Raw genomic sequence first — 23,319 nt, 5'->3', positions numbered from 1 at the left:
CCCTCCATCCTATCCCACGCCCATTTCTTCTATTCTCTCTTTTGACCTTGTCTCTCCCCAAGAGTGTTTACTTTTAATGGCTCCCTCCTCCCATTTGCCCTCCCTTCCATCATCCCCGCCACCCTTCTTATCTCCTTCTCCCCTACTTTCCTGTAGTGTAAGACAGGTTTTCATACCAATTTGAGTGTGCATGTTATTCCTTCCTTCAGCCAAATGTGATGAAAGTAACCTTCACTTTTTCTCTCCTCACCTCCCCACTTTTCCCTTCAATTGAAAAAGCTTTTTCTTGCTTCCTTTATAAGAGATAATTTGCCCCATTCCACATCTCCCTTTCTCCTCCCAATATATTCCTCTCTTACTCCTTGATTTTATTTTTTAGATATGATCCCTTCCTATTCAATTCACCCAGTGCTCTCTGTCTCTCTGTCTCTGTCTCTGTATCTCTCTCTCCCTCTATATATCTATATCTATCTATCTATATATATATATATATGTGTGTGTATGTGTGTGTGTGTTGATGTGTGTAATCTCACCAACTACCCCGATACTGAGAAAAGTTTCAAGAGTTACAAATATGATCTTTTTATGTAGGAATGTAAATGATTCAACTTTAATAAGTCCATTATGATTTCTCTTTCTTGTTTACCTTTTCATGCATCTCTTGATTCTTGTGCTTGAAAGTCAAATTTTCTTTTCAACTCTGGTCTTTTCATCAAGAATGCTTGAAAGTCCTCTATTTTATTGAAAGACTGTTTTCCCCTGAAGTATTATACTTAGTTTTGCTGGATAGATGATTCTTGGTTTTAATCCTAGTTCCTTTGATTTCTGGAATATCATATTCCATGCCCTTCAGTCCCCTTAAGGTGGATGATGCTAGATCTTGTGTTATCCAGATTGTGTTTCCACAATACTTAAAATGTTTCTTTCTACCTGCTTGCAATATTTTCTCCTTGACATGGGAACTCTGGAATTTGGCTACAATGTTCCTAGGAATTTCTATTTCTGAATCTCTTTCAAGAGGCGATTGGTGGATTCTTTCAACATTTATTTTGCCCTCTGGATCTAGAATATCAGGAAAATTTTCCTTGATAATTTCATGAAAGATTATGTCAGGGCTCTTTTTTTGATCATGACTTTTAGGTAGTACCATAATCTTTAAATTGTCTCTCCTGGATCTATTTTCCAGGTCAGTTGTTTTTCCAATGATATATTCACATTATCTTCCATTTTTTATGCTTTTGGTTTGGTTAAAGCATTCTTCTCCTCATTGGCTTTTTGAACCTCTTTTTCCAATTGAGTTAGCCTATTTTTAAAGGTATTATTTTCTTCAGCATTTTTTGGATGTCCCTTAGCAAGCTGTTGACTCACTTTTTATGATTTTCTTGAATCACTTTCATCTTTCTTCCCAATTTTTCCTCCACCTCTCTTACTTGGTTTTCAAAATTTCTTTTGAGCTCTTTCATGGTCTTAGAACACTGCATATTTATTTTGGAGGTTTTGGATGCAGAAGCCTTGACTTTTCTGTTTTCTTCTGATGGTATACATTGTTCTTCCTCATCTGAAAGGATGGAAGAAAATACCTGTTCATCAAGAATGTAGTCCTCTGTAGTCTTATTTTTTTCCCTTTTTGGGGTATTTCCACAGGCAGTTACTTGATTTTGAGTCGTTTTTCAAGACAAGGGTATACTCTGGGGATCTGTAGGTTCTCAGCTCCTCCAAGGTGGCACAATCAAGGACTCCCCTCTTGGCCTGTGCTCTGCTCTGGGAGTTATCACAAGCTTTTCTGCCCAGGTTCTGCGAGTACAGTTTCCTCTCTAGATCCACCAACACTCCACCAGCCAAGTACCCCTTCTCACACCAGGACCATCACTCAAGCCTGAGACCAGATCAGCAATTCAATTACCCCAGGGTCTTTAGGCTGAGGTCTCCAAAAATGGACATTGCTGCTGCCACTGCCTGGGGCAGGGACTAGGGGAGGACCCCGCTCCCTTCTCACTCAGGAGAAAGAGAACATAGGGCAGCTATCTCAGTCGTATGCTGACAAACGTTTAACAACGACTCGGGGGGGTGGCGGGGATGTGTGTGCCACATATTTTTAAGTTTAACGTGCACTGTCAAGAATTTTCTTCATCAGTTTCTTAAGTCTAGACAATAAACAAAACAATAAATTCAGCCCTGATTCTAAGATATAAATGCTTACAATGAAAATGTAACAACTGAGATAAGCCATTCCAAGGAAACTGAACCCACTTTTGGATATAAACAAAAGCCTGAGGAGCGGCCCATGAGGAAGACAGATGACACTTGCTCAGAATGCCCAGGAAGAGACAAGTAGGAATAATGACTATAAGTCACAAAAAGAAAAATTTTGACTTGATGTCAGGAGCAGCTTTCTAATATAACAATCAAAGCCATCCAAAAGGGGAATAGGCTTCATGGAGATATGGGGTGTCCCCTCCTTTGAGGTCTTTAGGCTGAGACCTGATGTATATCAGTCAGCTATGTTATGATGGGAATTCTTGTCATGTCTAGATTTGACTAGATGGCTGCCCCTTGGGGACTTTCCAACTCTTACATGGAAAAATAGAGATAATAATTTTATACTACATTGTGGGGAGGGGGGGTGTTGAGGCTCAAATAAAATAACACATTTAAATAGCTTATACATATTAAAATGTAGTATTTTTGTAGTAGCAAAGGACTGGAAACAAAGTAAACACCTCATAACTGAGGAGTGAATAAACAAACTTTGACCTGAAAATGTTACTGTTCTGTAAAAAATGATGACAGTGGTGAGTACAGAGAAGCATGGGGCATTTCCTCAGAGGCCTTCTCTCACTTATGAATGCTCAGGCTTCTCGTCCTGAGTAGTGCAGCAGGTATTCTTATACTACTACAGGGAGTCTTTTTCTTTTCCCTTTTTCTTTCCTTTTGAGGCTGGGTCTCACTAGTTTGCCTAGGCTGGAAGTCAAGTGGCCATTCACAAGCTTATTCCTACTGTAGATCAGCTCAGAGACAACATTGACCTGACTCATTTGCTAATTCACTCCTCTTAGGGAGCTCAATGGCCCCTACCCAAGGTTTCTCTAATAAAAGCCTCATTTCTAAGAAATATAAGAAGCTAATTCAAATTTATAAAAATAAGAACCACTTTCCAATTGACAACTGATCAAAGAATATAAACAAAGTTCTTGAGGGATGAAAACCGAGCTACCAAAAACCAAAGGAAAAAATGCTCCCACTCACTAATAATTAGAGAAATGCAAATTAAAGCAAATCTCAGGTTCTGCCTTGCAAATATCAGATTTGCAAATTGATAAAACAGCAAAATGACAAATGTTTGAGAGGCTACAGGAAAATAGGCATATTAATGCACTGTTGGGGGAGCTGTGACTAGGTCCAGCCATTTCTGGAAAGCAATGTGGAATTATGCCTCAAAACGTTAATGAAATGTGTACCATTTGACCCAACAATACCACTGCTAGGTCTATACCCCAAAGAAATCAAAGAAAGAGGAAAAGGACCCATATGTAAAGAAATATTTGTAGCAACGCTTATTGTAATGACAAAGAACTGGAGACTTAAAGGAGTGCCCATCAATTGCGGACAGTTGAAGAATTTATGGTCTATGAGTATAACAAAATATTACTGTGAGGTAAGAAATTATGGTTTCAGAGACAGTATTCTGTCAAGTGATGCAAAGAAAAATAAAGGAAATCAGGAGGTCAGTTTATAAGAAGAAAACTAGAAAAATGCAAACCTTTAAAAGACTTAAGAACTTTGATTAACACACTGATAAACCATGATTCTAAGACAAATAATGAAGAATACTATCCACATCCTGTTATAGAGGTGATGGATCTGATGAAATGCTTATGTGCAATTACTTGGACCCCAATTCTAAAACCACATTTCTCTTTAGAAAACACATTTCTTCCTATCCTCAAAATACTATCTCAAGCAGTTGCTCCCCAGTGCAAGGACAGAGGCTGCCCTAGCAACAAGTGCTATCTCTCTTCCTGATACAGTAATCAGCTGTACCTATGGAACTTTTTAGTCTGAACCAGGTGTGTACTGACTGAGTTGTCTGTGTACTGGGTCATGACAACATTTACTACTCAGACTATTCATATATATCCTAGACTTAGACATATGTATACTCCCTTACATTTACCTTGTTCAATAAGATCTTTATGAGAGCAGCCTGGTATTCCTTAGTCAGTCCTGACTGTTAGTTGACTTAATGACGTTTCATGTCTAAAACCACAGCTCCATGTAGATCTCCCTTGGGCTATTTTCTGATGAAATCTAGGTGAAAATCCCGTGCAGTAGATACCAAAAATACATATTTTTTAAAGAATTAACCACTCCCTGAATCACCTAGTTAGCATATTTGGCACATGTCTTACTCTAGAATACCCTATATAAACTTTACCTGTACCCCTCTAAGGTGTAATTCCTGACCACTGAAAAGCATAATAAATCTTTACCACCTCGACCTCAAGAATGGTTGAGTCCATGAATTCTTCTCCAGGTGGCCCATGCAAGGACCTCCAGCCTTGGGTTACCTAGACTCCTATCTCTACAGCCCTCATCAGAACAAATATGCATAATGAAACACACATTTGGGGATATGGGCAATGAAAATTTCTTTTGCTTGATGGGACATTTGTTTCTTTTTGTCAATTGGTGGAAAACGAGAGGAAAGAAAATAAATTCTTGTCAACTGAAAAAAAAAGGAGTTGAAATAAAGTATGAGCCAAATAATTCAGAGTCACAGAAATACAGAGAACACTGTCACTGACTACTCTTAAAGATTGGATTGTGAATTTGAAGAGGTGGAGACTGTTTACTCTCAAATGTTTGGGTGTTTATTTTGATAAGAGCAGCAAAGTTCTAAACAGAGAGGCAAGATGCTGTTATCATAGACCATGGGGAAAAGCACAAGTAATGAGAGAGTGATCTTGTGCCTGGTTGCAATGCTTCAGTACTTGGAATTGTATACTGTGCTTGGAGAGGCAGCAGGTGGTCAAAGATAGAGAGTCAGCCTTAGAGTCAGGAAGGCCTGGATTGAAGGCCTTCATCAACACCTGCTAGTTACATGACATGGGAAGATAATATAGGCTCTCAGTGGCCCCAGGAGACCAAACAAATAATTTTTTGAGATAACACACCAAACATGGCCACTGATCTCTGACTTCCAACCCCAATCTGCCTAATTGAGGACAATAAGGAGCAATTGACAGTGAAGCAAGAAACAATGCCAGTGCTTGCTACAATTCTCCAGCCTATGGTAGTGGTGGTGACTGTGGGTCTCTGCTGCCCTGGCAAGTCCTGGCCGATGAACAAGCTGGCAGGGCAAGAGTCAAGTAAGTGCATTAGTAAAGGCCAAGACGCAACCCTTCTACATGCCATGAACATTATCCATTAATATGGGGTCTGTATTTTGGAGGTGGTGATGGTGATGATGATGAGGATAATAATAAAAAACTAGCATTTCTATAGCTATATGGCTACTTCAAAGTTTGTAAAGCACTTACCATATGTTATCTCATTGGATTCTCAAAAGAACTCTGGGAGGTAGGTAATATTATCCCCATTTTACAGGTGAGGAAGTTGAGGCAGAAAGTGGTGATGTGTCTTTCAAAAGTATCTGAAATACAATTTGAACTCGAGTTTTCCTGGACTTGAAAAGCAAGGCTTCATTCTCAGCTTTCCTTCCACCTCTCAGAGTGTTGTGGGGGAACAAAGCACAGCTTTTCTCCTTGCTGACATCTCTACCTCAGTTGTTTCCCTAGAAGACTCCTCTTATGCTACAGCAGGAGCATAGAATCATAGAGTTGGTTGGGACTGCAAAGGTCACCTGATCTTAACGCATAACTAAAAAAGAGGTCCCTCTCTAAAATAGCCCGGAATCATAGAATTTTAGAATTCGAAGGAATGCCAGCAGCATCTAGTCCTCTCTGCATCTGAAGAGGAATCCCTATACAGCCTAACCAACAAATAACCATCGGGCTTCTCAGCTGAGAGGGCAAGATCTAGGAACAGTGAGTAGAAGCACCAGGGAAAACGATTATCTATTTCCTACAAGGAAAGACTCTCACAATTAGAGCCATCTGTAAGGGAAAAAAGACTAACTCTAAAAGTAAAAGGTTATGCCATTTTACAGTGGAATAAACTGAGGCACACATAGATTAACTGACTTGCCCAGGGTTACACAACTAGTAAATATCTGAAGTTATATTTGAACTGAGGTCATCCTGACTCAAGGCACAACCAGAAACCTCAATCAAGGACATTCAAAAACCACAGAGTTGACTTCTACAGCCCTCTGCAATTACAAAACTCAGAAAAAAAAGGAAATTGGAGCAGATATAGAATAACTACAGTATTCCATGAAATAGAGGTTTTCACCTAGAATAACTGAACTTTTTCAATAAATATTTTGATAACTAGATTTCAATACAGTCAGTTTCCTTTCTAACCCTATGTATTTTATTTGATGCCTTTCAACATATTATACTGAGAAGGGATTCCAAGGTTTCACCTGACTCCTTCACCAACAGCACCCAAAATATTAAAAGAAGAACTTCTGCTATAAAGAGCCAGAGAAGAAACAAATACAGAATAATTAAATATGAATCCATAAGAGAGGAATACTACACAAGATAGAAAACCTCAAAAAAAAACATGGATCTTAAATACTGGGATATTGCCCTGTCCCTCACCCAATCCATCCCCCAAGTAGTATGTAGGTAGCACAAGCAGTCTCGAAGGTATTACTTCCAGACCTGGCTATGGCTATTCTTATCTGGATCTCTCATGGCAGTAATGTACACTGAATCTGATACTAGCTATGAACTAAAGCCTGATACTATCAGATGTTGTTCTTCTATTAATCAGTTTTGTGGAACTGCTTTTTTCCCTTCTTTTTCAAGGAAAAAGACTAGCCTCACCCTCCCAGAACAAAGCCAGTTGCATCTCCCCCTCAGGATACTAGGGGTCCCCTCAGCCATTCTGATGTGGTCCCTCCACTGCTAGCCACCACTGACTAGCAGCACTCCAGTTCCATCTAGCCCATTTTATAAGTTGATTTGAGAAAGGGACATTTGTATCAAAGATAAGGCAGAAACTGAAATGTAAATATTTCCCACGCACCTCCAATATTGCAGGGTCACAATCACCCTTCTACCACCTCCACCTTTGAAGAATGCGGTGACACTTCACACTCTTTCTATATAGCATTGGGCCTACCAAGTTCATGGCCAAATATGGCAGGACTACAAGGTGAGCCCTGGTCTCAGCTACTGTTGGGCTATGTCTTGATGACCACTCCTCACTCCAAGGGCTCTCAAACCCGGACAAGCTGGCTGCAAAGCCCATGGTGTGCTATATGTACCTGGATAACCTGATGGTTCAGTATCCTGCCCTTTTGAAATTCAAAAGATCATAAGATACAATCTCTTATACTTGAGACAGAAGCAAAGAACCATGGTCTACACTCATGGGTGACATGTTGATCTTCACTGGGATGGCCCTGAGGCTTTCTCCTGATAGCATTATTTCTCTCCTCTTTAAGGAATCACCACCCAGCAGAAAGAAACCCCACCCCCACCACACACCCAAATAGAACCTGTTCTGGTAGATTACTTCCTTGCCTTCTGAGGGCTCCCCAGAGCCTTCCTTGTCTAAGCAGGCAGGGCAGATGGCCATGGGTGTGGTTATCTTGAATCCAGGGAAGGAGGGGGAATGGAGCAGATGACCACACAAGAGGTGCCCTCCAGAACTGTAGCCCATTTTGACCGGGCCAGTGTGGGGTTTTGTCTTCTTTGACTCTATATGTTTCTTACAGGAGTTTTGTTTTTCTCTTTTTCCCCATGGGAGGAAAGAAAAGAAGGAAGGAAATGAGCATTTATGAAGGGCCTGCTGTGTGCCAGGCACCGTGCCAAGTACTTTACAAATATTATCTCATTTAGTCCTCATTACAATCCTGGGAGGTAGATGTTAATGTTGCACCCATTTTACAGATGAAAATACTGAGGCAAGCAGAGGAGAAGTGACTTGGACAGGGTCTCAAAGCTGCTAAGTATATCAGACCAGGATTGAACTCTGGCTTTCCTGACTTTCCCAAGCCCAGAGCATTTTCTGCTTTATCTACTGTGCCTCCTAACAGTCTAAAGTGAAAGGAGGAGAAAACAGAATTTTGTTCACTAAGAAAATTACAATCTTAAAAAAAAGGGAAAAAAAGAGCTGTAGCCCAGTTTGTGTCAAGCTCTTATCTAACTATCTGTTCTCCATCTCCCTCCAGGTCCTCCATTCAGTGTGTGTCACCCTGTATTCCCTGTAAAGCAGAGGAGGGCCAGGCATTTGAGAGGGAAGGGCTGGACATTGCACCTCAGTGGTATGTCAAGGAAGGAAGCTGGAAATTTCCATCATGTAGGATTCTAGATACAGTGAGTTTCCAGAAAATAGACAAGTAGGTCACTCATACATTCATACATTCACTCAACCTACATCTACTAAACAACTACTATGGCACTGCTACTACCTGGCATAGCGCTGGATACAGAGACAAAAACAAGAGTCCCTGTCCTCAAGGAACCAGGCAGGAAGTAAGAGTGTGTCTAAAGCAGGGGAAGCCTAGAGAGAGACTTCCATTTGATCCTAGAAGCAATAGAGAGCCTTTGGCATATTTTGAGCAGTCCTGTGACATGACCAGATTTGAACTCAAGAAAATGAGTCTTCCTGATTGCAAGCTGATACTCTATCCAATGTGCCCCATAGCTGCCCTTGGTATGGTATATATGGCATTAAAACAAATGCCAATAGACAAGAGGTTTGATATTTTAACACTTCTTTAATGCCCACCATCAGGGACATAGGTCATCTCCTTGAAGAATGTGTTCTGTGAGGCTCTGGGTTCTCTGTTTATCCCGGGAAGTACAAAGGATATATTGGCTGTTTTTGAGGTTGGCTTTAGAAAATGCTTTCGTTGAAGCTCTCACATCTGGTGAAGGATGAAGCCTTTGCTACATTTCTCAGACGCTACACCCATGCATACATTTAGTTTCCCATTCTAGGCTTAGGGAGTTAGGAACAGAAAGATCTGCTTTTGGTTTCAATTTCTCTTGTCACTCCCACCCTTTCCTTCCCACTATAAATAACAGAAGCACTTGGACAGCCCACAAAGAGAGGACACGGAAAGGAAGATCAAATAAGGGAAGAACTGAGAGAAAGAGTAAACTTGTGAGAGCATTTGTGAATGATTTAACTTGAAGCCTCGTGAAACAGGTAAGGGTTTCTCTTGTCTTCCTTGCATCTTTTCCCTGGAGCTTGAAAGTGTGTCTCAGGATTCAAACCCAGTAAGAGGCAAAGTCACTAGGCTGGTTTGCCATTTCCTTCTCTAGTGGATCATCTCTTGTCAGCCAGTGCTCACTACCAGCGGAACAAGACAGTGATCCAGGAGACAAAGATTGGATTGAGCTCATTCCTTAGGAGCTGTCCAAGATGAATTCTAAAAGAATAAGTAGGAAAGCACAAAGAGGAGTAACACTACTGGTTCACTAAGTGCTTTAGAGAAAGTATCTCATATAAGCCACACAACAACCCAGTGAAGTGGGCACTTTGTTACTGTGCCCATTGCACAGATGAAGAACATGAAGTGCAGAGACATTAAGTCCATGGTCACGCAGCTGGGATGTGTGTCTGACAGGATAGAAGCTCAGCTCCTCCTGATTCCAAATTCAGCCCTATATCCAACTTGCCCCATGGCCTCAACAAGTCCCCTGTTAGGAAATGGCACATCTTATCACTTTTCCATATCTTCTCCTGACCTGGAATATCCAGTTGCTGGCTATTTTGAATCCAAGAGAAATGGGGAAAGTCTCCTTATGAGGTCAGAGCTGATATAAGGAGCAGCCTGCTCTCCAGGTATGACACAGTGAAGGTTAGCTTGGCCCAAACTCTGGGATGTTCCCAGGAATAAAGATGCCCAGGCTATCTATATTAGACAAGAAATCCAGGGAAAAAAATAATCACCAGGCAGAAAGAATCCCTAGTGACACTGGGAAACAGAGAGGGTGACTGTTCACACTCCTGGGCTCATTTCCTGAATCCCAAAACGGCATCTAAAATTATTTATGGCTCAACCATTTCTGTAAGGGTTGACTTCAACTAGGGCTCAGATCCTGGGTGGGTGACTGGGGCTGTACCACCCCAGAGCCCTCACCTGGAGGGATTCAGGGTGGCCAGAGTCTAAGGCATTGTTTGAGCAGCCACTGAGGGGATGGTTCTGGATTTCTGCAAGGAGGTCAGAATTTAGGATCCTTGTTCCCTATCTGGAAAGGGGCTGCCTTGCAGCAATGACTTTTGTTTGTCTGAACCTAAGGTTTCATTGGTGTAATGATGTCCTAGGGATGAAAGTTCTTCTACCAATGTAGGCCTACAACTGCTCTGCAATTTATAATTTTTGAGAGATCCAGCAGCCATTGGCAGATTAAGTGATTTTCCTAGGGTCACAAATTCAGGTTGTATCCTCTTGACTCCCAAACAAACTCTCTATCCACTCTTCCATGATGCTAACGATTAAAGACAGTGCAATGCCACAGTCAAATCAAAGTGCTCCTTGGTTTCCACAAATTCAGTGCAAGAGCAGGAGGCAGGAAACAGCAATTGAAGCAGTAATGAGAAATTTCAGGGTGGAATGGGAGAAGGGAAGGATGGACAGAAATCATCCTCAAGTCACTCAGGCATGACTAAGAAGAGACTCAGGCATGACTAAGAAGGGACTGGCACCAGAGATTAATGAAAACACTATTTATCTCAAAGTGTTTGTACAAGACAGTTCCCCATATTATTCCTCCCTTCCACCAATTCACGGCCATGGCAACTATGAACCTGGACCAACATAATGGAAAGAGATATGATTATTATACGAGACAGAAAACTGCAAGGAGGGATTTTCAAATACTGGGAATGTTTTCCCTAGGTGACAGCCCTAGGAATCAAGAATGAACTGACAGGATATCTGCTCAAGACAGCTCAGTGGTGCAGCGGATAGAGAGCTGCTCCAGGAGTCATGAAGTCTGTGTTTAAACCCTGGAAACTGCCCCAGTTTCATCATCTGTAAGAATGGGTAAAGTAATTGTACATAACTCCCAGACTTATCACAAGGCAATATTTGTAAAGTGCTTCTTAACGTTTAAGGCACTACACAAAGGTAATTATCATCGTTGCCATTACTATTATCAACATTATCTGCCATTGACAGTTCTGTCTTCCTAAAAACAGAATTCCTCAAGCACAGAGCATCCTCCCTTCTTCTGTTACTAATATCTGACTCACCTAGGCAGTCTCAGCTGAGGATTATGTGAATTCTGCTTCTCAGTTTACGTATAAGCGGCTCCTCTGAATTTGCAGGTGCATCCGCAGTGCTCATGGAGGCCCCCATATGTCTAGTAGAAAACAGCAATAGAGAGTTGATGGTAAACCAGCAAGCCCTACAGATTCTTACTTCCATTACCAAACCAGTGGTGGTGGTAGCCTTCATTGGCATGAATTGTACTGGAAAATCATAGCTGATGGACAAAGTGGCAGGAAAGAACAAAAGTAAGTGCAGTTCTGGAAACCTGGAATCTAAATTTCAGGGACATTGTGCCACAGGATTAGAGTTACTACAAGAAATGTCTAAGACTTAATGAAGGTTTAAAAGTTGGCCTCTGGTTTACTGTTACCTTCCAGTTGGTCAACAAGCATTTATTAAGTGCCTACTGTATGTTAGAAACTCCATTAAGTGCTGAGGAAACAAAGAAAGGAAAATTCAGTCCCTGCTCTCAAGGACCACACAGTCTCAAGGGGGAGAGAACATGCAAATACCTGTGTGCAAATGAGATCTATGCAAGATACATTGGAGATAAACATTAGAGGAAAGGCACTAGCACTAAAGGGAGCTAGAAAAGTTTCTCACTTCAGTTTAGCTGTGAACTGAAGGAAAACAGAGAAGCCAAAATGCAGAGAGGAGGAGGGGAGCATTCCAGGCAGGAGAGACTGAGTCAGGTGATGGAGCGTTCATCAAAGACTTGGATCGTGTGCTGTAAAACTTGTGAATTAAATTACCCCACAACAAATATCTGCATGACAGGAAGAGCCAAATGTTGTAGTGTTAAAAGTGTTGGAATTTCTTTAAAAATGGAAACATGTCCTGTCCCTGGTTGCTGTCCCCTGGCTGCTTGTCTCCTAATGGCTGTCTATCTTACCTACTGCTAGCCTGAGTCTGCTCAGGATTATCGCCTCTACATTACATTAGTCTGAGAATGTAGTTGTCAGTTACTTCTGTGATTAATCAGAGCAGCCAAATCACAAGATCGAAACATTGTCATCATACCAATGGTTCTCGTGGGATCCAGACAGAGCTGGAAGGGACATAGAGGACATCTAATTCAACCCCCCCTTTTTATGATTGAGGAAACTGAGCCCCAGAGAGGCCTACTTATTATTGTTTACAGGTAACAAACAACAGAGGCAAGATTTGAACCCAGGTCAGGGCTCCAGTCAGGGCTTTCTGCACTACACAACCTTGTGGCTTATGTTCTGAAATGTATCTAGAACTTACTTAGTTTGTTGCGCATTCTAACTGAGCCTTGGAGAATACCAACATGTTTACCTTTAGAATCTTTCCCCCTAACTTTCTTCCACTAACAAAGGAATGAATTTATTCAGCACCGCATGCCATCTACTGCTCTAAGTACAGACAATGCCATTACAAAATCAAGATAGCTCCTATTCTCAAGAAACTCATTATAATGAGGAGAAAATACACAGAAGGGTTCAGCTTGAAGTCATGGAAAAGCCCCCTGATACTAGGGGTTCAGCAGGAAACCAGATAATAATATATCTCCTCTATTGTCTCTTCTCTTGATTAAAACCCAGCTTGCAAAGGATTGCTTTGGGAGTCCTCACTTGCTGCTGTGGCTACTGAACAAATAGAGGCCTGAGTTAATGTCCCCCTGGACCACAGCTGCCTGAAATGGGCTGGATTCAGGACTGCCAGTCAGGATGAAGGGTAAACTGTTGTTTTCAGGCCTCTGAGACTTACCTGCTGCCAAAAAGTGATGCCAGTAAGTGGCTGTTGGTCAGCTGTTGGTGGTGGTAGGGACAGATTCCCCCATCTCAAAGGTACTGTTCCCCAGGACAGTGGCTGCAACAGCCAGGCTAAAAGCAAGGTGGATGATCAAGGTTAGAAGTTAAGGGTGCTCCTCGTCCCAGGGGTTTTGGAAGAAGTTATCTGAGCTATCACTTCAAAGTCTGTATTTAATAAGAATGTATGTGTAGAACTTATATGAGATTGCATTCTGTCCTGGGGAGAGATGGGGAAGAGAGGGAGAGAAAGGGGGAGGAAAGAGGAAAAAAATCTAAGATATATGGAAATGATTGTAGAAAACTTAAATAAATTAATAATGATTATAACATAAAAGTCTCTGGATGTTAAAGGAACAGAAGGCTCCTATCACAGACATGGGGAGTCACAAATGATGGCAGGAGAGCAGTCTTATGGGTGCTTCATCCTGGCTCCATATTTACAAATAAAAATTTGGCATCACAGTGCTTAACTTTCCATTTGCAGGTAACAAAACACTTTCCACATGGCCTCTGATGTCCTGATGCCAGCCCCAGTGTGTCTAATTGAGAATGACAAAGGAGAACTGAGAGTGAACCACAAATCACTGGAGATTCTTTCGTCAATAACTGAGCCTGTGGTGGTGGTGGCTATTGTGGGCCCGTATCACACTGGCAAGTCTTACCTGGTGAATAAGCTGGCAGGGAAAAAATCAGGTATGTGAGGTCAGTAATTTAATGGTTTGCATGGGTTAGCCCTTTAGCACATTTAATATATACGTTATTCATTTTGGTGACTGCTATTCATCAACAAGGGATAGATCTGGAAAGTCAAGGTCTCCTTCTGACCTCTGACTTAGACCCCTTGGGGCAATCTGGAAAACCAAAGGAAGGTTTCTTCCACTTTGCCTTAACAATACCTGACATATAAGCATGCATGTATGTTGTGTATGTATTTTACATGCATAATAAGTACTTATATAATAATGTGCACATGTATAAGTTGTATGTGCTGTATACTCTATGTATATAATGTAATAAATTGTACAATTGTGCATTGATGTGCATGTGTGATATAATATATACATTATGTAATATTCATATCAAATAGAGCCTATGATAGAATATATGTACCCATTACATATCTTATGTACAAATATGCAACTTCCATGTATGAATATTTATTTATATATCCATATATACACCACTTTAAAATTTACAAAGCATTTTCCATACCTTATTCCATTAGAACCTGATAACAAAGCTGTGAGGTAGGTACTACAGGCCTTATCAACATTTTGCATATGAAGAAACTGAGTCATAAGATCCTTGCCCATAATCACAGATCAAGCAAATATTAGAGTTGAGAAGTGAACCCAGGTCTTCCCAAATGCTGGCCTTATCCCTTTTAATTTACACCACACTGACTTAGTTTCACCTTAGAAGAAAACTCAAGATACCCTTTGGAAATAGGATAACTGTGATGGTGATTTTATGTGAGCATTCTAATAAACTTTATGACAAAGACTGTGTGGTACTGAGGGAAAACCAAAAGTAGTCAAAGAATCTGGGCTTAGGACTCAATTCTCATATTTGCTAAGTAAATTGGACACATCACTTTGTCTCTCTGACTTCATCTACAAAATGGGAGAAGAAAATTGGAGGATGTCAAAAGCCCCTTCTGGCTCTAAGTCAAAGATCCAGTAACTCATGGGCTCCCTTCTATGTTTTCAGACATATTTTACACTATTCCCTTTCACATATGCTAGAATTCAGGCAAACTGGAGAAGGAACTAATTCCCAAACTGGTTGAACCATTCATTACCTGTTTGTATGCCTTCATTGACACTATTTCCTATTCCTCCTGACCATATTTCCACAGGTTAAAATCCTACTTAATCTTCAAAGCCCAGTTTAGGTGTGCCTCTTCCTCTCTGAAGACATCCCAGGCCCTTAAGCCAAGCAATGAAATGTCCCTCCCCTGAATTCCTATTCATATTTTTTGCTTGCCTACGACATATTTGGTTTTTAAATGTAGTTTTCTATGCATATCTTATATCTCCTAAGAAGACAGATGTTACTGAAAGAAGAGGCCATGTCCTGTTTATCACAGTATCACTCATAGCTTCTAGGACAGTGCCCTGCAGAAAGTAAATAAATCAATGAAATGAATGAATAGATGGATGGATAAATGGATGCATTAATGAGTGAAAAATGAATGAATGAAGAGGAAGTTAATAAGGGAAAACTTCCTAGGTATCTCTACTGGTCTCTGAAATATAAGAAAATGTTCCCACTTGCGGTGATCAGGCAACTAGTTTATCCTGTATCTCTCTTGTGGTAATTTAAAAATTAGATCTAAAATACAGATCCTGTTTTATGTCATCTCCTCTCCTCTTCACTGTGTATGGGAAAAGAGCCAACTTTCTTGCAGTGAAGGATTAACATTAAACAGCTGTACTAATTTCCAAGACACTCACCAAATATGAGTCCCCAGATTGCTCCATGCTTATCTCTCCAAACTTTTCTGCAGGCTTCTCCCTTGGCTCCACAGTGCAGTCTCACACCAAGGGCATCTGGATGTGGTGTGTTCCTCATCCCACGAAACCAAATCACACCCTTGTTCTCCTGGATACAGAAGGCCTAGGTGATGTGGAGAAGGTAAGAATGGAGGACACTGTTAATGACTGATTATGAAAGAGAGCATAACATGACTATTATAACTTTTAGACCTGAAAAAACCCAAGGGAGTTGAATTGTCACCTAGTATACAGGTATGCTGGTCTAGGAGCGGTAATGGGAGTGGAAAAGTATCATGCAATATCGTCAGGAAATGTGTTCTGATTCCTAGGGTGACAACAAGAATGACACGTGGATATTTACCCTGGCTGTGCTACTGAGCAGCACCTTAGTCTATAACAGCATGGGCACCATCAACCAGCAGGCCATGGACCAGCTGCAGTATCCTTTCTGGGATTTAGGAGAAGAGGACAGTTGGGGAAGGGAGGAGGGCAGGGCACTACTTTCCCCAGTATCTCTCTGAAGCCCGTGTTCTGTTCCTCATGTTCCAATGACGGGTATAAGAGTGTGTGTGTGTGTCTTGTGTGTATATACATAAACACATATATACATACACATATACACATATCACAGATTTTAGAGAAAATAGTCATGTTTCATGGCAAAAAAGTAATCAGCTGGCTCAGGGCCAAGTGCAAGTAAAAGTTTTCAGAGAAATGAAGGAATTGTGGAACAAGGGCTGACACTTTTTTCTGCCATATTTCCTTAATTAATTTCCTAGCTATGTGACTGAATTATCAGAGCGCATCAAGAGCAAATCTGCCCCCAACATTGATGAGGCAGAAAACTCCTCAGACTTTGTCACATTCTTTCCAGACTTTGTGTGGACTGTGCGTGATTTCACCTTGGAGCTGGAAATGAATGGGAAACCCATCACCTCTGATGAGTACCTGGAGATCGCATTGAAGCCTAAGAAAGGTTCCAGGGCTTGAGACTTGGGCAGTGATGTGGGGAGTAAGGGCAGGGGTGAAGGTGAAACCTCCTGGAATTATTTAATATTCTGAATACAAACTTCTCTAGTTATGGTTCCCTGCCTATTTGAAGACAAGGAAAGTTATTCCTTTTTGGCTGAATCTAGACTGTTGCCTTCAGTGAAAAACTGAATCCCTCTTCTATCTTAGGAACAATTCCTTTGTCTTTTTTCATCACCATCATCACCATCATCATCATCATCATTACCATCAACAAGGTTTTATTATCCATCTTTATTGTGCCAACTACAGTGCTAAGCACTGGATGTACAAAGAAGGGTGTGTGGGAGAATAGTCCCTATCTTCAAGAAGTCGCTATTCTAATGGGGAGAGTCAACATGCAAAGACCTAGCACTAATAAGCTTATATCCACAGAAAGATAGGTTCTTGAAAGGGGCATCACTTTACAGAGTCTCTCTGAAGTCCAGGCTCTATTGTCTATTACAAGACCCTTCCTCTCTTCCCTCAGGCAAACCAGAGGAAGTTAGAATGTTCAACCTACCTCGTCAGTGTATCTGCCAGTTCTTCCCCAAGAAGAAATGCTTTATCTTTGATCGACCAACAGAACGAAAGAAGCTTTCTCAGCTCGAGAAACTTCATGACAGTGAATTGGAACCTGAATTTGTGGAACAAGTGGAAAGTTTCTGCTCCTATATCTTCCAGCATTCCAATGTGAAAACTCTCCAGGGAGGCATCACAGTCAATGGGCCCCATGAGTCTTTTATCCCTCCTATCCACTTCCAGTACCTTTCTTTGGCTGTCTTTAAGAGAACAGGAGAGGAATGTAGAAGGAAGCACCCTCACAGGAGAACCCCTCATAAAGATATAGTCTGCTAGACTTGATAAAAAAAGGCCTTTCCGGTTTCCTGTCCATATTCTCTCATTTACGTAGTCTCTCATGATGTGCCCTCCTTGCTCCTCCTCTGTCAGAAAATCTCTAAAAGGCTAAATAAATTCCTTAAAATATTATAAAAAGTTAGAGCTAGAAAAGACTAACCTGAAAATTACCCTTCTTTAAACTATACCCAATTCTTCACCAATGATGCAATAGTTAAGATAATGAAATGTTTATGCCTATTATTTACCATGATGCATTCTAACCATGCCCAAAAGACGGAAGACAAGTGGAGTTATCTAGAGAATAGCCAGAGCTACCCTGTTTAGGAAAGAGGCTGTACCTTTATCTATTCTATCCATTGCTTCTCATTATTACCATTTGGGACACATCTTGCTCCCATATCAAAAAACTTCCTAGAAGTTTAACAGAATCATAAAATGTTAGAGTATGAAAGGATTAATTTGAAACCTTTCAAGACTCTATGTCCAAGACTTTCCCAATGGTACAAGAATTAAGATATAAATGAATTAAGATGTAATGAAAAGTCAAGTGTATATACCCATTACTTGGCATGACAGGTTCTGACTATTCTCCTGATGGTTCTGACCTCTTCCATTTTTGTTTTCTCTACAGGTCTAGAGAATCTGATTCTGACCTATGTTGAGGCCATCACCAGTGGAGAAATGCCCTGTATGGAAAACGCAGTCCTGGCACTAGCTCAAATGGAGAACTCAGCTATAGTTCAAAGGGCCCTGACACACTATGAAGAGATAATGATAAAAAGAGTCCAGTTCCATACAGAAACCCTTCAGGAGTTGTTGGATATACATGCCATCTGTGAGAGTGAAGCCATTGAAGTATTTATCAAGAATTCTTTCAAAGATGTGGACCAGAAATTCCAAAAGGAATTGGCGATACTTTGGCTACTCCTATTCATGGGAAAGGAAGGGTCTACATTAAGGAGGGCAGGTCTGGAAAGAAAAAGGAGGCTCTTCCTGAGAACAACAGCTTACTAGAGTCTAAGGTCATAATCTTCAGTCAGTCATGTGATCCTGAAAGTCCATTTGTCACCTCCTTTAAGTAAAAAATCACATGGCAAATGTTTTCTAAAAGACGGTGGTTGACTATGATATTGTAATACACATATTATTAATTTTGAGACATTGAAAACTGCACATGAAAGAGTTTGAAGAATTGAGGATTGTGATCTAAGGTAAAGATAGTAAGGGAAAGGGGCTTTAGGAAATTACATATTGTCCATAGTGATTTGTCCTCTTCATATCATCTTTAAGATCTTTTAGGATAGATACACCAGGAGAACTTATAAAATTATTTCTAGAATGAGGGCATGATGCTGCTTAGATACATAGGTGGAAGGGGGTAAGGGATTTTTGAAGAATTCATCTCTAGAAATTCTGGTAAGTTTCTGATAAATTCTCCCAGCTGTACCTTTTACACCTCATTTACTTTATATTGCTTAAAGAGCCAGCTAGAAGCCAAGCGTGATGCCTTTTGTCAGCAGAACCAGAACGAGTCAACAAAACAGTGTAGAGCTTTGCTTCAGGATATTTTCAGTCCTCTGGAGGAAGCAGTGAAGAATGGGGACTTCTCTAAACCAGGGGACTATGGTCTCTTTCTGCAGAAGACCAAGGAGTTGAAACAGAAATACTACCAGCAACCCAGGAAGGGGATACAGGTGAACCTTCCGATGAGCAGTAGATTCAGGGAGGAGGTGAGGAGGGAAGTTTGGGAGTCATTACCAAGCCCTGACATGAATCAAAGTAATGCTAAATGTAATGGCCCAGTGTCAAGGCCAGCATCCTGTGAACAGCCAACCTTTTACCCCAATAGCTTTATTTCCTTTTGCTAATTCATTGTCTTCCCTTTGCCAGGCTGAGGAGATTCTGCAAGAATACTTGAAGTCCAAGGAAGGCGTTGCTGATGCAATACTGCAGGCAGACCACTCACTCTCAGCAAAGGAATGGGATATTGAAGGTGAGAAATCCATGAACATGGTCCTAGATCATCTGGCAAGCCCTCAGCAGATAACTTTAACATGACTTGGCCGTTAATATGAAGAAAGAGTTCTTTTTTGTTAACTACATCTCCCCTGTCTGTAGGCATGTATGTACACTTGTATGTTGGAAAATGTCTTTGATCAACACCAAGAAGTTAAGTCATTTAAATTGAGATAAGAAACCAAGGCAAAATGCTGCTCTGGGAACCAGTGATCCTTCACCTCTCTTTAGTTTTCTCCAATTTTTCATTATCCTCAGTGGAGCGTGTGAAAACTCAGGCTGCAGAGGCTGCTGCAAGGCAGTTGGAGGAAATGCAAAAGAAGACCCTGGAGATTATAGAGCAGAATGAAAGAAGCCACCGGGAGCATATAAACCAGTTGACTCAAAAGATGGAAACAGAAAGGAAACAGTTAATTGAAGAACAGAAGAATAACCTAGCTCTGAAACTCCAGGTATGTAAATCCAGGAATTCATGTCTAAGACGTGGTTTCTAATCTTTAAAATGCTGTATAAAACGAGATTCAAAAAACTTTGGAGCATGAAGGGACTTCAGAGATAATCTAAGCCTTTCCCTCTCATGAGTCTACTCTTGACAATGGTCTCCTATATATCCTTCATAGAGGAGTCAGCCAACATGCTGGGTACCTTCCTTGACTTTTCTTGATAAAGACCCTAGTGGAGTATGTGAAGTGTCTACTGGTAACTGCTCACTCTTGCCATAGATCTTTTCAAAACAAGCTGCTCTGTTTAATAGCATCCTTCACCCTGATTGTCTTGAGTAAATCATAATTGGTAATGTACCTACTTACATCCATCATGTGCTTCTCTCTTGCCCTGTGGCTGATCCTTACCTTTTCCAGGTTGATCAATTAATGAAATAAATTAAATTTAGATTTCATATGCTACTGTTTCAGTCTTTCCTGCTATATGGTTATCACTCCATTTTTGTTAGAAATAAACATTTTTATTTCAGAATTGCCAATTCCTTTCCTTACATCCCTTTTCATTACTTCATCATTTTTAAATAATATTTTTATCAACAAGCTTATTTTTATTTTGCTTAACATGTTTTTAAAATTGTAACACAATTTTTATCTCATCTTAAATTGTTTCTATTTCTCTTACAAAAGATCAAATGCCCTAATTCACAGCATATCTAATGACATGGTTAAAGTATCCTATTATTTTTGTGGAGAAATGATTGGTTTATGGACCAGGAACTCTCCCTAGAGCATCTTTGGTTTCCCTGGACCAGACTCTCCCCAGATCTACTTAAGTTTAGGCTTTTGATAAAGAAATTCTTTGAGGTCACTTTGCATTTTGAATGTCATTTTCTATATCCAGGTAAAATGACGAAATTCAAGGAATATTTAATTTTCAACTACAATTATTTCCCTTCAAGATGAAAATACATACACACATAATTCATACACACATACTTTATAAACTATATAGAATATATACACGCTATATTGTTCAAAGTATATAATATGTATAAAGTTTATATAAATAAATGTATATATAATTTTCCGTGGTAATTATTTCCTGTCAAAAGTAAAGTTTCTGTAGAAGTGTGTGTGTATATATATATGTATGTCAATGTGTGTGTATGTGTCAGCATATGTACTTGATTCATACTATATTTTTATATATAGTATCTACATTTACATCCATATACATATATACACACTTTACTCTTGAAGGGGAAATAATTGCAACAGGAAGTTAAATATTCCCAGAACTTAATTATATGTATCTGTGTATGTAAAAAGCAAACTGTAGTTGTTGGGGTTGTTTCTTGACATACCTAAGAACTCTGGGGAAATGTGTAATATCATTTTATCTTAATTTCAGTTTTCTTACTTGATTATTTGATGTTTGTCTCTATCATTCTGAAATTTGATAATGGTCGATCTTGGAGATTGGAGTTTCTGATTTCTTCATGCTGAAATCCCATGAATTTTTTCCACTTGTGGGATGTTGTCAGTCCTGATTTACTGTGGGAAATCTCTACTCACATACACCTTCATTATGGAGTTGAATTTTCATTTTTGTCAATACCCTCTAGAATCCCAGTTAAATCCTTGATCTTCTTGATATTTTTTCCATTATCTTTATCCTATTGTGGTCAATATTGATTTTCATTGGGGAACATCTAGGTTTGCTCTCCATTGCCTTGTTCATTATCTTTTTCATTTTGTTCCACCCTCTTCATTAGGTTTTTTCCTGCTGCCCTGGATGTTTTTAGTTTTCTGTTACTCTGTATTCTCATTGGTTGTTCCTTTCTGTCTTCCCTTGTTCTTTTTTTCCCTCGTTGAGGCTCTTCTGTTTCTTCAGTGAACTAATTATGTACATTCTTTTCTCTTGGTATCTCTTCTCTCACCTCTGGTGATGATCCCTTTGGTTTATTCTTTCCTTTCTTGGTCTGAGAGCTGAACCAGACAGTATACAGTGACTACATAGCTCTGAATAAGGCTAATAATCCCTCCATGTCTTAAGTTCCTCATATATAAAATGGTCAGTTCATTTAATGACCTACTTCACTGGGATGGGGGGAGTACATTACTTTGCGAACCTCCAAGTACTATGTAAATGACAGTTAATATATAATATTGTAGAACTTAATTGCATTGGGGTTTTTATTTGACTTATTCTTCATGTGTCAGATAATCTTTACTTCTATCCCTTGTACTTCTATGAAAATTTTTTAGCCAACTTCAGAGACAGTTGCCCCTGGATTTAGAACACTCAGTTCCTCTTCCCGAAGGAGAAGGCAGGCACAAGGGGCTGACATCTAGCCTGTAATCTGTTCCAAACCAGCTGCTTCTGCCAGAGGCCACAGTTTCCATTAGCTTTTAGAGATGCTGGTGTGGATGTTCAGCCTGTGAACTTCTGACTTGGCTTTTCAGCTGATTGTATTCTGCTACCTCCATACATCCTATGCATCTGTGCCAAGCAGCTGGTGGCAGAAGCTACCACTCTGGCCCCTGCTCCAGCCCTTTTTACTCCTGTCCATACCCTTGGACAAACATTCCACAGGTCATTTAGAGGCTTTGAAGATGTACTTACTTGGATCAGGTGAACAGTATTCTCAGAATCCTGCATGGTCCTTTTGGATTCCATGCTCTTAAATTCTATTTCTTTCTTTTCAGCAACAGGAACAATTAATAACATTTGGATTCCAAAATGAATCAGAGGAGCTTAAAAACCAAATCAAGGCTCTGGAGAACAGACTGAGTGAATCCCAAAAAAGGAGACGTGGCTGTGTCATATGCTGAAGACTGGGGTCTTCTCCTTCTTGTTCACCCACAACATAACTTGATGGAGAGTTCAGGATCCCTGTGATTTATGGAACCCTTGTTGTGTGAGGGCTATTGAAATGCAAGATTTACAAAGCTGAAGTTATGATTTACTTAGTTTTCTGTCCAGATGTAACCAGTACCACATTTAAAAACCTAGTGATCTTCCCTAAAGACCTAAAGATGACTTCAAAATAGGGAAAAAGTATATGACTGTTTTTTTGTGTGTTTGATTGCAATTTATACTGTCTCTGTCAACTTTTCTCCATTTTTCTCAATTAAAGTAGGGCTCTTGGTATTTATATGCATATCCCATGTAGAACTATATTCAGAAATAAAACAATTTCTTATGAATAATGGTCAATTGTGAAAAGTTTGGTCTCCAAATGAGTGTGAGAAGGGTTATTTCAAGGTGAGAGTATGATGGCTGGGAAGAGGTTGGTTACCTATCCACTCTGATTCTCAGTGTGATGTCGGTTGGGGGGTGCAAGGAAGAGCCC

At 40.2% G+C, this 23,319-nt stretch overlaps 2 protein-coding genes across 8 annotated transcripts in view; both read left to right on the top strand.

Moving 5' to 3' along the window:
- LOC140529956 (guanylate-binding protein 7-like) overlaps positions 1 to 23,319 on the top strand; it is a 433,747-nt gene that overhangs the window by 235,056 nt on the left and 175,372 nt on the right. The gene's annotated exons all lie outside the window — the stretch shown is intronic.
- LOC140529950 (guanylate-binding protein 1-like) lies at positions 11,403 to 23,173 on the top strand. 2 transcript variants are annotated; one of them, XM_072649000.1, is made up of 12 exons: positions 11,403 to 11,528; positions 13,749 to 13,830; positions 15,647 to 15,774; positions 15,965 to 16,074; positions 16,415 to 16,611; positions 17,134 to 17,376; positions 18,136 to 18,413; positions 18,716 to 18,724; positions 18,992 to 19,198; positions 19,395 to 19,497; positions 19,779 to 19,972; positions 22,673 to 23,173. In XM_072649000.1, the coding sequence occupies exons 1-12, from the start codon at positions 11,436 to 11,438 to the stop codon at positions 22,796 to 22,798; spliced, it is 1,770 nt and encodes a 589-aa protein (XP_072505101.1). In that variant the 5' UTR covers positions 11,403 to 11,435; the 3' UTR covers positions 22,799 to 23,173. The 2 variants fall into 2 exon arrangements, with proteins under 2 accessions (XP_072505101.1, XP_072505100.1); XM_072648999.1 differs by lacking the exons at positions 11,403 to 11,528; positions 18,716 to 18,724 and having other exon boundaries at positions 13,629 to 13,830; positions 18,136 to 18,415; positions 18,985 to 19,198.

Source organism: Notamacropus eugenii, chromosome 2 (genome assembly GCF_028372415.1).
Source record: "Notamacropus eugenii isolate mMacEug1 chromosome 2, mMacEug1.pri_v2, whole genome shotgun sequence".
NCBI classification, from domain to species: Eukaryota; Metazoa; Chordata; class Mammalia; order Diprotodontia; family Macropodidae; genus Notamacropus; species Notamacropus eugenii.
Note: the sequence above shows the minus strand (reverse complement) of the source record. Positions and strands in the feature narration are given on the sequence as shown.